The 16,075-nt window shown below is 42.5% G+C and overlaps 1 protein-coding gene across 2 annotated transcripts in view; it reads right to left on the reverse strand.

The window, feature by feature from the left end:
• RSPH3 (radial spoke head 3) overlaps positions 1–16,075 on the reverse strand; it is a 138,922-nt gene that overhangs the window by 76,811 nt on the left and 46,036 nt on the right. For both annotated transcript variants that reach the window (XM_082252061.1, XM_082252062.1), the window contains exons 3-7: positions 13,347–13,434; positions 9,387–9,528; positions 8,093–8,238; positions 2,716–2,919; positions 1,174–1,336 (exon numbers count right to left, since the gene is read on the reverse strand). In XM_082252061.1, the coding sequence (XP_082108187.1) occupies positions 1,174–1,336; positions 2,716–2,919; positions 8,093–8,238; positions 9,387–9,528; positions 13,347–13,434 (743 nt within the window). The remainder of the gene's footprint in view (positions 1–1,173; positions 1,337–2,715; positions 2,920–8,092; positions 8,239–9,386; positions 9,529–13,346; positions 13,435–16,075) is intronic.

A 16,075-nucleotide genomic window follows, 5' to 3' on the forward strand; every position in this document is an offset into this window, starting at 1 on the left:
TCGCATCAGTTCGTATATCGCAGTGCGAACTGTCAGTTCGGACATGAATAGGATGTGTAAACCACCATGCGATCCGATTCTGTTGCGGACCCAAAAAAGGGTGCTGTGCGTGTTGTGTCTGAATCCGATGCAAATTCAGCCATACAATCTGTATGGCTGAATTCTCATCGCACAGACATCGCATGTCATTTTCAGAGCAGTGCGCTCCGAATCACATGCGATGTCTGTCATCGCACTGATGTGAACCGGGGCTAAAGAAAATCAAGAACCGGGGCTAAAGAAAATCAAGAGAGGAATACATGTTTAAAGTCCAGTTTGGGTGACAATCATAGCTCCTTTCAGAGATACAGTGGAGCGAGTGAGCGCAGCCATCATAGGAAATTAAGTGTCTTATTTACAGATAAAGCATAAAAAATTATTGCAGCTACTTCATCTAAGTACTGGTACTCTGCAACATATCATATTTTGTTTTTGGGTTTAGATGCTCTTTAATCAGGAAATATGTACATCACTTGTTTGGCTCTGCAATGTGAAAAACGTGTTTAAATCAAAAAGACTTGCTGTACAGAAATACAATTCATTTGGTGGGTAATCCGTAAAACTTATAATGAATTTGTGTATTGAGTTAGCAGTGTGTAGAGTTTCTCTTTAGCAGAGAAAGTAGAAAAGTCCTGCAGCCATGACTTTAATTTACAATTTTCATTTTACACACATAAATCTAGTACACATACACATAGGATGAACTGAATGGATTGGTTTCTTTTTTAACCTTCTAAACTATCTAACTATAGTCATAAAATAAAAATCACACACACATACGTTGACCTGGATGGACCTGTGTATTTTTTCAACATTATACGCTATGTGACTATTGTTATAGAATTAAAATCACACACACATTAACTGACCTGGAATATGGATTATGTAACTCTGGGCACTGATGGGTGATAAGATGGCTGCAACTCTGACAAATGTAATTAGCAAAAAATTCAGCTGAACTCACTCACTCAAGGTCTGCAGGCAGTTTCTGTACTACGAATTTACTCAGTATAAATATGTTTGCTAACAGTTTTACACAATATGACAATGATGCATGAATGTCATGAAGCCCTCAGGTGTGTTTTACATTGATAACCAAGATAGAAACAGTTATACATGTTTGAAAGTACAAACCTCTTTCCACAGGGTCATAGAAGTATCCGTTGTCCCTTAGGCTGCTGAACACAGATGGAATAAGGTCAGCCAGGTACTGCTGTGCAAAAGCCCTTGCTGCCACCTTCTCTGCCGTCTCCTTCTCTTTCAAAAGCATTTCCCTTTGTTGCTGTTTACGTCGATCCTAAACAGAAAAATTAGTGTAGTAACTGTCAACTTAAAGCAGAACTTTACTCATAACAACCTGCTTCATGCTGGAGGCTGCCATTTTGCTGAAGCCCAGAGCACCCAAACATTAGAAAAACATAAAGTCGATCTACTGTAAACCCATTTATTTATTTGATGATTTCAAATAACGGTTACATTCCTGCAATGCCAGGATTGCTAACTGTCACATTTACTTGTGTCCTCAACCAAACGGTCAACCCATCAAACGGCTGGTGTCATAACTGTGTGGCACCATGGCGAGTTGCAGTTTAACCGCTTGCCGGGCAGCTTCTGTAGTTTTACTGCAGCAGGTCGGCTCTGTCCCGCGAAACAACGTACCTGTATGTTTCTTTGCGGGACCACTAGAGGGGCCGCGCGCCCACTCACCACAGGGGAAGCTAATCAGCTGGTCCAGCTGCTGTGATTGCCACCGGGCACCTGCGATCACTCCCCGTGGAGACAGAACGGCGGTCTGAGGTTGTAAACACGGAAGACCGCTGTTGTGTCAGGTATAAATACACAGGGATGCTGTGTTCCTCGTGTTTAGTGTTTTAGTGGTTGTAAACCCACTTTAAAGACTTTTACCTATAGGTAAGCCTATATTAAGGCTTACCTATAGATGCTATAAATATCTCCTAAAAATGCACCGTTTAGGAGAATCTTACAGTGCATGCAGCCGATGATGTCATTGACGCATGCGCTCTGAAGGAACGGCCACCCGTGCCGTTCCTTCAGAGCCCAGTGCCGTGAACGGCGGCTCCTGTGCGCATGTTCGGGAGTGATGTAATCGCGCCTCCGGCCAATCAGATGGCCGGAGGACATGATCCAGGAAGCAGGACAGCCGAAACATGTCGGCCATCCTGTCGCACTGCGGGGGCTTCGTTTTTAGGTAAGTACTTCATATTGATGTATACTAGCTCATTATGCCTTTGTCTTTACAGGGTTTTTTCACATTTTTTTCAAGGGGGAAAACCTTCCGGTCCAAAAGTGGTTAAACAGAAGCAGCATCCTTGGCAGTAAAGGATAGGAGGGATTCATTCTGCCTTGAGGCTGTAAGCAGGTCGGCCTCTACAAACTCAGGAGTGCCTAAAATGGAGAGCAACTGAGCATGTGCAGAGCAAGGTAAGACAGTGTATTACTGGATTGTAAACAGTATAGACACTTATTTTTAATATTTTACATAGCTATACCTGCAAAATGGGCCAGCCTGAAGTGATCTAGCAGGACTTCATTTTCTGACTAAAGTTCCACTTTAAATTACATATTTAAACTTCATGTCTATTGCAGTGAATTCCCTGATCATTCCCTGATCATTACTTTGAAATAACAGAGCCCCTAAATAATAAGCTTGTATACCTTTTCTTCCCTGTGTCTTCTCTCCTGATCCTCGAGACGCTGGGCCTCAGCAAGTTCAGCATTGCGTAGTTCCTCAAAGGCACGCTGTTGTGCTCTTAAGCTGGCAAGTTCTTCTTCTTCCATTACCTCAAGTAAAGCCTGCTCAATGGTTTTGCCAATCAGAACCTCCAGCACTGGTTTAACCTCGAGATCAAAGTCAAAAAGCTGCCAAGAGAAATGAGCAAAGATCACTGGTAACCATTTTGGTCATTTTATTTTAGCCTATATACTTTTGTTATGGGACAAAGTTTGTCAACCATAGAGAATCGTCTTTTTATAATACCTGTACTCGGTGATATCTTGCAATATTGGAAGATGTTTATTTAAACAAGTAGCACAGTATTTATACACCACTGCACAAATACCGTGACCATATGAGTAGGCAGTAAATGTGCGAAATGTGCCAAGGTGTGATTTTGTATGTATGCTGTACTTCTTGCTTGAATAAACACCCAGTGGTACTGCAGGATACTACAGAGGACTTGTATTACATAAAGTTGCTTAATTGGATCTGACAAGGTTTGGGGATTCCTAGTAAAGAGAAAGGTTTGACTGCACTCCAACATCGAAGGTGAAAAATAGACTTTATTGTATAAAAGCGTGTCTCGACAGCGATACAAAAATCTTGGACAAACCAGGCATGGGAAGAAGCAGTTGACGCGTTTCACAAACTAATTTCGCTTACTCATAACTGGTTTGGGGACTACTGGTATCTGCTGCACATAGTTTGATTTGTGGCTGGGCTTCCCTAGCAGCAGCAGAGGAATATTTTATGCATATACAAAATCATTTGCAGTCTTGCATTTGTCCAGAGACCAACAGCTCTATCACTAACCTTATTAGTAGCATTGAAAAATTATTATTATTTTGTTTAATACTTTATTTAAGTAAATGCATTAAGAATTTCATTTTGTTTCAACCAAAACCATTTAAGCACCATCATCTAAAATCAGCCTTTCTCAACCTTTTCAAAACAGAGGAACCCTTGAAATAAGTTTGTGGTCTTGGGGAACCCCTGCTAAAAATGAAAAATTTACAACTCATGGCACATTAGTGTGACAGTCAGTGGGATAAATGCTCATTACTTTTGTCATCATTGGGAAGAATTACCCCCTTACAGATAGCTAAAAGGAACAATGGTGTCATTGGAAACTATCCGAGAGGCCAAAATTACCCATTGCTAAAGAAACCCCTAGCAACCTCAGGAGGAACCCTGGTTGAGAAACCCTGATCTAAATTATGTGTTCATTTCAATGCAGGAATAAAGCTTGATACACACTATACAACTTTTGTTGGTAGATTTCCTTTAGATTTACCTTCAACTATGTAGTGCAAGGGCCTGCCTGATTGCATACAAATTGAAAGTGTTTAGGTCTGATCTCATATTATCTGGTTTTGGTAAGTCTAAAGGAAAAAATCTAAAGAAAATTGTATAGTGTGTATCCAGCTTAATGCAGAATATAAAATGTGGGCACACAGAATGATAGCACATTGCTTCCAATCAAGAGAAACCATTCCTAAAGTTTAACAAGAACCTAATGACTCCAAAAATAGTCCAAACCCAAATTGCTCTCATTGTTGTAGATCATTGTGAATATTGGTCAATGCTGTACAACATAATTGTATTGAGGTTTCCGTTTCTGCCTTTTTTTTTTTTTAAATGAGCACTGCCTTCTTTTATAAAGTCATATATAGTGATCAAAGTATGATAAATAATGTTTAAATAAATAGGATATAGTCAGCGTGAGCCTCAAAATGGTGCAGTGTCCCTAAGATATAAGAAATATGGAAAGTCCCCTATGGGTGGGACTTTACTAGCACCAAAAGAATAATGGATAGTGTGTAAGTAAAAGCTATTTTTATTAATACAAATTTCTAAAAACACTAATACATGTATAGCAGCATGTACAATATAATACAAACAAAAGGACATTGAGAAATCAAAATAAAGCACCATATGATATACTTGGTTAACACCAATCACCCAATGCATTACGGGGCTGAAGAGCTCCATCATCAGGGGTATAACTGGAGTTGACAACCTATATGGATCATCCTGGATCGTCCTGAATGCTGGGGTCAAAGGGGTGCCATGTAAACACGGCAGACCGCTATTGTGTCAGTTAAAAATACACAGGGATCCTGTGTTCCTCTCATTTAGGAACACAGGTCTCTGTGTTCATGCAGCAAGCCTATCCCCACCACAGTTAGAAAGCTCCCCCTAGGGACACATTTAACCCTTTGATCGCCCCTGGTGTTAAACCCATTCCCTGCCAGTCTCATTAGTACAGTAACAGTGCATATTTTGCATGCTGGGGTCGAAGGGGAGCGTGGACCCAGGAAATATGATCCAAAGTCCAAAAGCAGTGTATATGCATGGGCAGTCGGGAGCCATATTTCCTGGGTCCACGCTCCCCTTTGACCCTAGCATTCAGGACAATCCAGCTGGCGATTTTACAGCTTATCCGTAAATTTTAGCATCGCTATATAACATCATTATAATCGATGGGCAGAATGTATTGATATACTCCTCTGGGATCTTGGTATTTGTCTTTGTATTGTTTTTACCATGACATGGATTTTGCTTATGCATCACCTCTTAATATAGGTTGTCAACTCCAGTTATACCCCTGATGAAGGAGCTCTTCAGCCCTGAAACGCATTGGGTGATTGATGTCAACCCACTGTATCATATGGTGCTATATTTTGGTTTCTCCGTGTCCTTTTGTTTGTATTATATTGTATATGCTGCTATACATTTCATGTGTTAGTGTTCTTATAAATTTGTATTAATAGAAATTGCTTTTACTTACACACTATCCGTTATTCTTTTGGTGCCAGTAAAGTCCCACCCATAGGGGACTTTCCATATTTCTGATAAATAATGTTTGCATGTTTTTTATAGGCAAGAAGTGATCTCTTAAAAAGTTCCACCCTTGAGGGAATAATTAGACTTGTTAACGACACCTTCCCCATATAACATGCACATCTGCTGGACAGTACATGAATGGGCAAAACCACGTCACTGGAATATTTCCACAGAATTCATCATTGATTTTTCATCAATTCTTTCTGCTGTGACCGTTTCCATTGTGTATGAGGCCAGATTACTACATTAGTGCACAAAAACATTCTTGACTAGACTTTTTCTTGTTCTTTTTAAAAGTCTACACTCACCGGCCACTTTATTAGGTACACCTGTTCAATTGCTTGGTAACACAAATTGCTAATCAGCCATTCACATGGCAGCAACTCAAGGCATTTAGGCATCTAGATATGGTGAAGAGGACTTGCTGAAGTTCCAACCAAGCATCAGAATGGGGAAGAAAGGGGATTTAAGTAACTATGAATGTGGTGTGGTTGTTGGTGCCAGATGGGCTGGTCTGAATATTTCCAAAAACTTCTGATCTACTGGAATTTTCACACACAACCATCTCTAGGGTTTACAGAGAATGGTTGAAAAAAGGTGAAAATATCTAGTATGCTGCAGTTGTGTGGACAAAAATGCCTTGTTGATGTCAGAGGTCAGAGGAGAATGATCAGACTAGTTTGAGATGATAGAAAGGTAACCATAACTCAAATAACCTCGCATTACAACCAAGGTATTAGAATACCATCTCTGAATGCACAACACCTTGAAGCAGATGGGCTACAGCAGCAGAAGGCCAAACCAGGTGCCACTCCTGTCAGCTAAGAACAGGAAACTGAGGCTACACTTTGCACAAGCTCACAAAAATTGGACAATAGAAGATTGGAAAAACGTTGCCTGGTCTGAGGAGTCTTGATTTCAGCTGCAACATTCAGATGGTAGGGTCAGGATTTGACGTAAACAACATTAAAGCATGGATCCATCCTGCCTCTATAAAAAAATTAGGCTGGTGATGGTGGTGTTATGGTGAGGGAAATATTTACTTGGCACACTTTGGGCCCCTTAGTACCAATTGAGCATAGTTTAAACGCCACGCCCTACCTGAGTATTGTTGCTGACCATGTCCATCCCTTTATGACTACAGTGTATCCATCTTCTGATGGCCACTTCCAACAGGATAATGCACCATGGCACAAAGCTCAAATCATCTCACCACTAGTTTCTTGAACATGACAATGAGTTCACTGTACTCCAATGGCCTCCACAGTCACCAGATCTCAATCCAATAGAGCACCTTTGGGATGTGGAATGGGAGATTTGCATCATGGATGTGCAGTCAACAAATCTGCAGCAACTGCATTTTGCCATCACGTCAATTTGGACCAAAATCTTTGAGGAATGTTTCCAACACCTTGTTGAATCAATGCCACAAAGAATTAAGGCAGTTCTAAAGGCAAAAGGGGGTCCAACCTGATACCAGCAAGGTGAACCTAATAAAGTGGCCCATGAGTCAGGGGCGTAACTACAGGGGTTTCAATTGCAACCGGGCCCCATGCTCCAGGAGGCCTGTGCGGCTCCCCTGTACACCTGGATAGGAGGGGTGGCGGGGGCAGCATGAAGAGAAATCACTGTCCTCCTTTTTCCTCCTGTAGCTGCAGGAGGAAAATGGAGAAGATTGGTTCCTCTGTATGCTGCCCAGCCACCCCTCCTATCCAGTTCATTCAGTCATAGTCAGTGACATTGTAAAAAAATAAAATGATAAAAAATAATACAATTAAAATACCAAAAAAAAAATAATAAACTACTAACACCAGTGGGTGAACTTCCAGGATCGCAAAAGTCACACTTGCAACCGAGCCCTGGCATTTCACCACCGTGGGGAGGCCCCAAGACGGCAGGAAGGGGGCCCACTGCAGAACTTGTGAAAAGGTCCCACTGCGGGAGCATAATAAAGGACCCCGCAATGAGAGTAAAGGGCCCCAGGATCAGTTGAAGTGCCCCGGCCAGGGGTCCAGGGGCTCTTCATGGTTTCTTGCACCGGGGCCCTGAAGGTTTTAGTTACGCCTCTGCCATGAGTGTATATGGCCCGGTCTAAATGAGCAGGGAAAGGGGAAGTTAGGGGGATGTGTCTTTCAGGCCTCTTATGTGTCCAAGAGATTCTTGCAGCCAAGTTCTTTTGGCATTTCTCAAAAGCAATAACTTTTACTAAGGGGTCCCTCTTTTCCTAGTAAATTATCTGTTATACATTATTGTAGAATTTTCTGTGCTTAATTTCACATAGGCTGGAGTGAAAAGTGAGAAAGGCAATAGGTCTAATGGGAATCTGTCATCACTTAAACCTCTGAGAAGAAATGTGAGTGATCCAGCCAAGCAGCTTTCAGGAAATGTACACTTAAGATCAATTTTATCTTTCATCACTTTGCAAGTTTCAGGACTATAAACCAATTTTTGTTTTATATAGATAATTACTTCTCCTTCCAAAATCTGAGTGGCAACATCAACTCCTGTCTTTGCCGGAATAAACAGAGGTGTAGGCGGTCTGTCCAAGAAGGCATCTGTCTGGCATTCCATATCTTTCTCTTCAACACGGTCACTTAGCTCCTCCAGGTAAAGCTCTGTTTAGGATTGTAACAAAGATTACATGGCAACATTGAAGGTAACCAGCAAAAACAGATAACTTTAAAGGGTATTTGTACTAAAAAAAAAACTATGGTGGCTGCCATTTATGACCTGGCACATCATTATTGTTCCAGGTTGGTTATTAAAAAAGTATTGAGTTCAGAGGATCAGCGTAGCAACAAGACAACTAGCATTTTCTGAAGCAGGGCAAGAACAACCTATAAATGTCTTTCAGAACTGCACAGAAGTAGAACTACACTCACTGACAATTTTTCATTCAATCTCTCTCCATCATTTAAAACAGGGGTGCTCAACCAGTGGCCCACGGGTAACATTGTGGCCCACGACTTCAAACCAGGGAAGCGCATGCCCATGCACTGGGATGGTGGGTTGGCAAGCCCAGATCACAATCAACGAATTGCCAACCCTGCCATCTCAGAACACCAGAGTGCATGGAACCAGCGCTGGCAGTGGAGGAAGCAGGCTGCCATGGAGGGAGCAGGAGCCTCATAAGCGGATGCTTCCTCTGTAGTGCTGGCTCCTATCCCAGGGGGAGTAATACCAAGTGCACTTTGCCTGGGACCTTTCAATGAGCCTGGAGAGCAATGCCAGCAGAAGTTGGAAGATGAAAAGGTCAGTGTATTAAATATCACATGCACTACAGTTTTGCAATACACATATTAGTACTTATAAAAAAAGGGTTATTATTCTTAACACTGAGCCGTAGGTGCAGCACAGTGCACCTGCGTCTTTCCTGCAGGTTAGCTGCATTGAGCCACAAACTTATATTCTATACTGCAGATTTGGTGCGCTTTCAGAAAAGTGCACCATACCCGCAAGATGTAAAAGAAGTCTGGCTCAGTGCAGCTAACCCGCAGGTGCACTGCGCTGCACCTACGGTGTGGGTAAATCGCAGTCCATCAGTGTGAAAGCAGCCTTATAGGTGGCTCAGGACAGTAAGGGCTCATTTACAGTTTGGGGGGGTGGAAAAACCCCACAGTTCATTGTGGCCTGTGACCGTTTACCAAATCACTTAGGTGGCCATTGCTCTTCAAACAGATGAGCACCCCTGATTTAAACCCTAAATTACTAGCAAGATTCTTACATGAGATTACATTTTTTTTTGTGGACTTTTTCCTCTCACCTGTCTGCACATCAATGTGCTTCCTGCCTTCCACTGGCTCCGGGGTCCTGGGTCTCAACAGATCTTTGGCACGTTTCTTTGCCAGTGCTCTTCTGCGTGCTTCTTGTGCTCTCTGGATTTCCACTGGATCTGGCTGAGCTGCCTAGAGGCCAATCACACAGTAATCAGTGATTTTTTTTGTAGTAGTAAATCATTACTTCATACCAAAATATCCCACAAAAAAGCGCTGAATGGACCCATTATTGTGAAATATGAATGGCAGCTGTTTACAGAGTGATCAGTATGTATGACACCAGCATGAATGATAAAACAAGGAAAGGTTTATTGGGAGAAACCCATAGGTAAACAATGTATCGGTATTAAAAATGCAGAGCTCCCCTCAACCACACTGGTAAAGCAAAAGAAGGCAAGGACTCACAAGATGGATATCTCCAGCATGCTGTCAAATGTAACTAGACCAACCAGGTCAATGCTGCTGTGAAGACTGCTGTTGTAATCTTTAGCACGTAGAGATAGGCAGATGGAGAGAGCCCCAATAGATCGGAAGGGGAGAGAGCCACCAAGTTGGGCTGGAGACATGCCGGGAGGTGAGGCAGGAAGCTGTCTCGCTGTGGAGGATGGTGGAGCCGACAAGCAGCTACATGGACAGCGGAGCGGCAGCCTGAGTGTGACATTGTACACTCGGGAAGTCGGCGAGAGGAGCAAGGTCTGTGCCGCAAGTGGAACTAAAGTGGTAGGGAGAGATGCAATGAAGAGTGGCTGTCCTCCTGACGACGCGTTTTGGGCGTGGCCCTTTGTCAAGTCTAATAGTGACTTGACAAAGGGCCACGCCCGAAACCCCGTAGTCAGGATGACAGCCACTCTTCATTGCATCTCTCCATCCCACTTGAGTTCCACCTGTGGCCTGAAAAATTTACACAAATGGAGTCCACATTGTAATGAAGATAATCGTGGCCACTGTGGCCTTTGCCCCTCATCTGGGAAAATGCTCTGCTATTGCTTCCATCCTTCACTTGAATCAAGGATCCAAAGTGAGAGTGACTAAATCAGCAACAGACTCCTTATGGGGACAAAATGGTTATAATTAGACCTGAAGTTCACCTCCGTAAGAAAAAATATCGAATGCACATCTTTTTGCAGGTACTAAAATGTGCATTTATTGTTTTTTAATTAGAAGCCTGCCGAGCATTGCAACAGCAATCAGCAGATCCCGGGTGCAATCTCAGGCTCCTGCAGACTGTCTAATTGCCTGACCATACAATGTACAGGCAGACAGCTACACAAAGAATGATAGAAAGCATCAATGAACTATCTAGAGTGCTCATCAGCACCCTGGTAGTTTATTGAGAAAAACAAGCCATCAGCCGCAATGTAGTTCCCCCATTCATAGAACTCTGTGAATGAATGGCATAGCCTGGAGCCCTGCACAACTGCATTTCTTTTTCATTTGTGACAGTGAGTGCGGAGAGAATATCCCTAGCCCGCTGACACAGTGGGACTCGGGGAGGTGCGGGGGCTGCTGCATTTGTTAACATGTTACGCCCTGGATATGGGTGTAACATGTAACATAATATGGAAGGTGAACTTATTCTTTAACCACTTCCGGACCACCAACCACATATATACTGCGGCAGGGCAGCCCGTCTGCGCAAAATCACATATAGGTACGTGATTTTGTGCAGGGGTTCTTGAGGGCGCACGCGTGCCGCTCCTGCTGTGATTAAACACAGCGAGAGCCAATCAGCGGGTCTGGCGGCTGCGATGGGTGCCGGCCACCCGCAATCATGCAGGAGAATCACAGAACGGCCATCTGCCTATGTAAACAAGGCAGATGGCTGTTTTGTCACAGAGGAAGAGTGAGATCTTGTGTTTCAGCTAAGCTGAAACCCAGATCTCTCTTTTACTCTAGCACATCCATCCCCCTCACAGTTAGAAAGCATTCCCTAGGAGCACACTTAACCCCTTGATCACCCCTAGCATTAACCTCTTCTCTGCCAGTGTCATTTATACAGTAGCAGTGCAATTTTTTTAGCACTAATCACTGTATTGGTGTCACTGGCCACAAAAAAGTGTCACTTAGTGTCAGATTTATCCGCCGCAATTTCACAGTCCCGCTAACAAAAAAAAAAAAAAAAAAAAATCGCTGATTCCCGCCATTACTAGTAAAATCAATAAAAAAATTGAAATGCCATAAATGTATCCCATAGTTTGTAGATGCTATAACTTTTGCGCAAACCAATCAAAATACACTTATTAGAAGTATGGAAGCAATTATAGGGAACTTTCTTGGAAGAGGGGCAAATTAAATTCTCCTCATTACAATTTGGACTCCATTTGCGTGGACGGGCTGATCTCTGATTTTATGAGAACTAACAGAACATAAACCCCCATTATTCCCTAAAAAAGCTCATCAGGATGAAACGCATTGGAATGTTGCTTTACGGACCCCATACCAATATATAGTGTTATTAAATAGCCCTAGTTAGTTTCTTACTGGACATTTGGTAATGTGTGATATGAATATACATGTAATTATCTAGGAGCATACATATCGGGGATAAGGTTCTGTAACACTCTTGTTGCTGCTGTGCATACTTTTATCATAGGAGTTGATACATTTCCAGTTTATAGAAACTTATGGAATAAAGAGGGTTTTTGTTGGGGGGGATTTTTTTTCCCAATGATGTCAAGGCCCCTTCTATTTAAACATAATATGAAGCATTGTGTTGCAACATGGTAATAAAGAATACTCTCATATGGTACTCTGCAGTAGGATTAGCATTGGAACTGATCAATTTAGTTCCTTAGCTTAGTACTAGAAGCAGCTGGGATTCAAAGTTAGAGCTGCTAAAACCCTTTTTACACAGGCCGATCCTTTTTCTCTGACTCTGCTAGCTCAGCAGGGATCACTCCATTGATCCCCGCTGAGCAGGCGGATGGCAGGTCTGTCTCCACTCACTGTGCGGAGACAGACCTGTCAGAGTCCTGCTCTCTCCATCCGATCCAATCCGCTGGACGGATGGCGAACGTATAGCCATCCGTCTGTTTTCAGCGGATCTTGTCCGATCGGATGCCAGACGGGTGTCGCCGGACAAACTACTGACATCTGTCTCCCCATAGAGTAGAATGGGTGGCCCAATCAGGTCCGCCTGAAAAACAGACAAGTGGACCTGATCGGTCTGATCGCGTGAAAGAGGTCTAAGACTGGGAAACCGTTTGACACCACCACTAGGAAAAGTAAACATAATCTCAGAGCCATTTTGAAACTGCAAACTAAATCCTAAAAGAAATGTATATACCTAGTTTAAAACTTTTCACAGGAATAAATAAAAAAAAAGTGTATTTAAAGCGTAATAAAACTCTGCCTTTCAAAAAAAAAAAGAAAAATCCCCTGAAAAGCAATGACATAATGTACCAGTATACATCGCATGCTAGCCCATTATGAAATACTCACCTTAGAGCGAAACCCTCCAACAGTGGGCTGTCACCACTGACAGGGCCTCCTTCTACCCCTGGTCTTTCTTCCAGGTTTGCTGGCTCTGGTCCTTTGAATGGCTAACCCGTGATCAGGTCAATCCCACGCATGCACACGGGAGTCATGGTTTACGGCACAGAGCTCTGAAGGGACGTCACCTGTGGCATCCAGTGTAGCATAGTGAGGAATGTCCTGTCTTTCATTTTATTTGGTGCATTTGTGGCACATTCTTTGTGGGATTTTTGGAATGTGTTAGGAGAAAATGGCCAGGTCAACAAATAACACTAAGTCAGCTTTCACACAACCTCTGATTTTAAGGATGAGCAGTGAGTACAAACTGCAGGGAATATGCTGCCAGAAATTAGAACTGAACCGCTGGAATACACAGGACAATCAGGTTGGTAATGTAAAGATCTGTGAAAATGTAACATCACATATAAGTCAGAAGTTAAAAAAAGACAAGGCAAACTCTTTGCTTTCCTTACCAGGGGTAGTATCTGTTGTGCATATGTGTTACCGCGCACCACTCTTCTATCATACATTATATTTCCATATTGATATGTCTCCTCAGCCCTGAAAAGCAAACACAATATTTATAAGTATATGTTCACAAGAACATTATAAAGACATTTCGAAAAGCCAAAGACGTCAAAAAGCGGTAATATATGCATATATGACTAACACTGTTAATGTCTGGGAATCTACATTTCAGTCTTGGCCTTAGAGAAAGGACTTTATAGAGCATCTTTGTCCACTGTCTTGAAAAACTGCCATAAAATGAAAGTGTTAGTATTGTATATTGGTCATATGGCAGTAGACCACCACAGGATGGGTTCTGTATTTGCCAGTCATTGCTGAATACTTAATAATATCCTTTTCACAGGATTTAGCTCTGTGCAGTCCCATTATGCTGGTACAAAATATGTCATTTATTTTATAATCTTTTATAATCTTAAATCACCTTTCTCAGTATATTGCTTGTGACTATCACTGGGTATAAAAATGGATAAGTCCACCCTAAAACTAAAATCCCTGCATGTATAGATCTCCATGTTCTAACACCGACCTATCTAGCCCTGTAAAGAAGAAATCAGTTTACTTACCTTTTTTGATGCCGATCCGACACGATCCCGTGCTGAGCTGTCTGCCACAGCTTAGCTGTGGAGGCAGGTGCAAAAGACACAGCCAACAACGGAAGCCTCATAGTAAGTCTATGGGTGACGTCACCTCCCGTTCATTTGGAAATCGGGTCCGATGGGCTTCAAAAAAGGTAAGTATACTGATTTCTTCTTTACAGGGCTAGTTAGTGTTAGAACGTGAAGATCTATAGATACAAGGATTCTAGTTTTTAGAGTGGACTTATCCTATAAGGTTTGCAGATCAGATAACAGCACATCAGGGACCCTAATGTTTTACAATTTTACAAAACTGAATAATGATGTATGGCAGGGCAGAGGTCATGGTACTAGTCACAATGATTACATACAGACAGACATTTATGTTCTTTCACACTTTATTCCTGTAGCATATGTGCCTTCCCATTGCTGTCAAAGCAAGGATATATTCATTTTAACTTCAACATTAGACCATATGATTTCCAAAAAACTATCATACTTATTGTAGTACTACATATTACTATACAGTATCTCACAAAAGTGAGTACACCCTTCACATTTTTGTAAATATTTTATTATATATTTTCATATGACAACACTGAAGAAATTACACTTTGCTACAATGTAAAGTAGTGAGTGTACAGCTTGTATAACAGTGTCAATTTGCTGTCCCCTCAAAATAACTCAACACACAGCCATTAAGGTCTAAACCACTGGCAACAAAAATGAGTACACCCCTAAGTGAAAATGTCCAAAATGGGCCCAATTAGCTATTTTCTCTCCCCGGTGTCATGTGACTCGTTATTGTTACAAGGTCTCAGGTGTAAATGGGGAGCAGGTGTGTTCAATTTGGTGTTATCGCTCTCACTCTCTCATACTAGTCACTGGAAGTTCAACATGGCACTCAGAACCGGCCTTGCTATGGTCGACCAAAGAAGATGAGTGCACGTGCTCAGCATCATATCCAGAGATTGTCTTGGGGAAATAGAGGTATGAGTGCTTCCAGCATTGCTGCAGAGGTTGAAGGGGTGGGGGGTCAGCTTGTCAGTGCTTAGACCATATGCAGCACACTACATCAAATTTGTCTGAATGGCTGTTGTCCCAGAAGGAAGCCTCTTCTAAAGATGATGCACAAGAAAGCCCGCAAACAGTTTGCTGAAGACAAGCAGACTAAGGACATGGATTACTGGAATGGTGTCCTGTGGTCTGATGAGACCAAGATAAACTTATTTGATTCAGATGGTGTCAAGCATGTGTGGCGGCAACCAGGTGAGGTGTACAAAGACAAGTGTGTCTTGCCTACAGTCAAGCATGCTGGTGGGAGTGTCATGGTCTGGGGCTGCATGAGTGCTGCTGGCACTGGGGAGATACAGTTCATTGAGGGAACCATGAATGCTAACATGTACTGTGACATACTGAAGCAGAGCATGATCCCCTCCCTTCAGAGACTGGGCCGCAGGGCAGTATTCCAACATGATAATGACCCCAAACACAACTCCAAGACGACCACTGCCTTGCTAAAGAAGCTGAGGGTAAAGGTCATGGACTGGCCAAGCATGTCTCCAGACCTAAACCCTATTGAGCATCTATGGGGCATCTTCAAACAGAAGGTGGAGGAGCGCAAGGTCTCTAACATCCACCACCTCCTCCGTCTTCATGGAGGAATGGAAGAGGACTCCAGTGGCAACCTGTGAAGCTCTGGTGAACTCCATGCCCAAGAGGGTTAAGGCAGTACTGGAAAATAATGGTGGCCACACAAATCATTGACACTTTGGGCTCAATTTGGACATTTACACTTAGGGGTGTACTCACTTTTGTTGCCAGCGGTTTAGACATTAATGGCTGGGTGTTGAGTTATTTTGAGGGGACAGCAAATTTACACTGTTCTACAGACTGTGCACTCACTACTTTACATTGTAGATTGTAGCAAAGTGTAATTTCTTCAGTATTGTCACATGAAAAGATATAATAAAATATTTACAAAAATGTGAGGGGTGTACTCACTTTTGTGAGATACTGTATATGTATATTACCAAAAGTATCGTGACGCCTGCCTTTACACGCACATGAACTTTTATGGCATCTCGGTCCTAGTCCGT

This window comes from Pelophylax lessonae (genome assembly GCF_965119305.1).
Source record: "Pelophylax lessonae genome assembly, chromosome: 3".
NCBI lineage: Eukaryota > Metazoa > Chordata > Amphibia > Anura > Ranidae > Pelophylax > Pelophylax lessonae.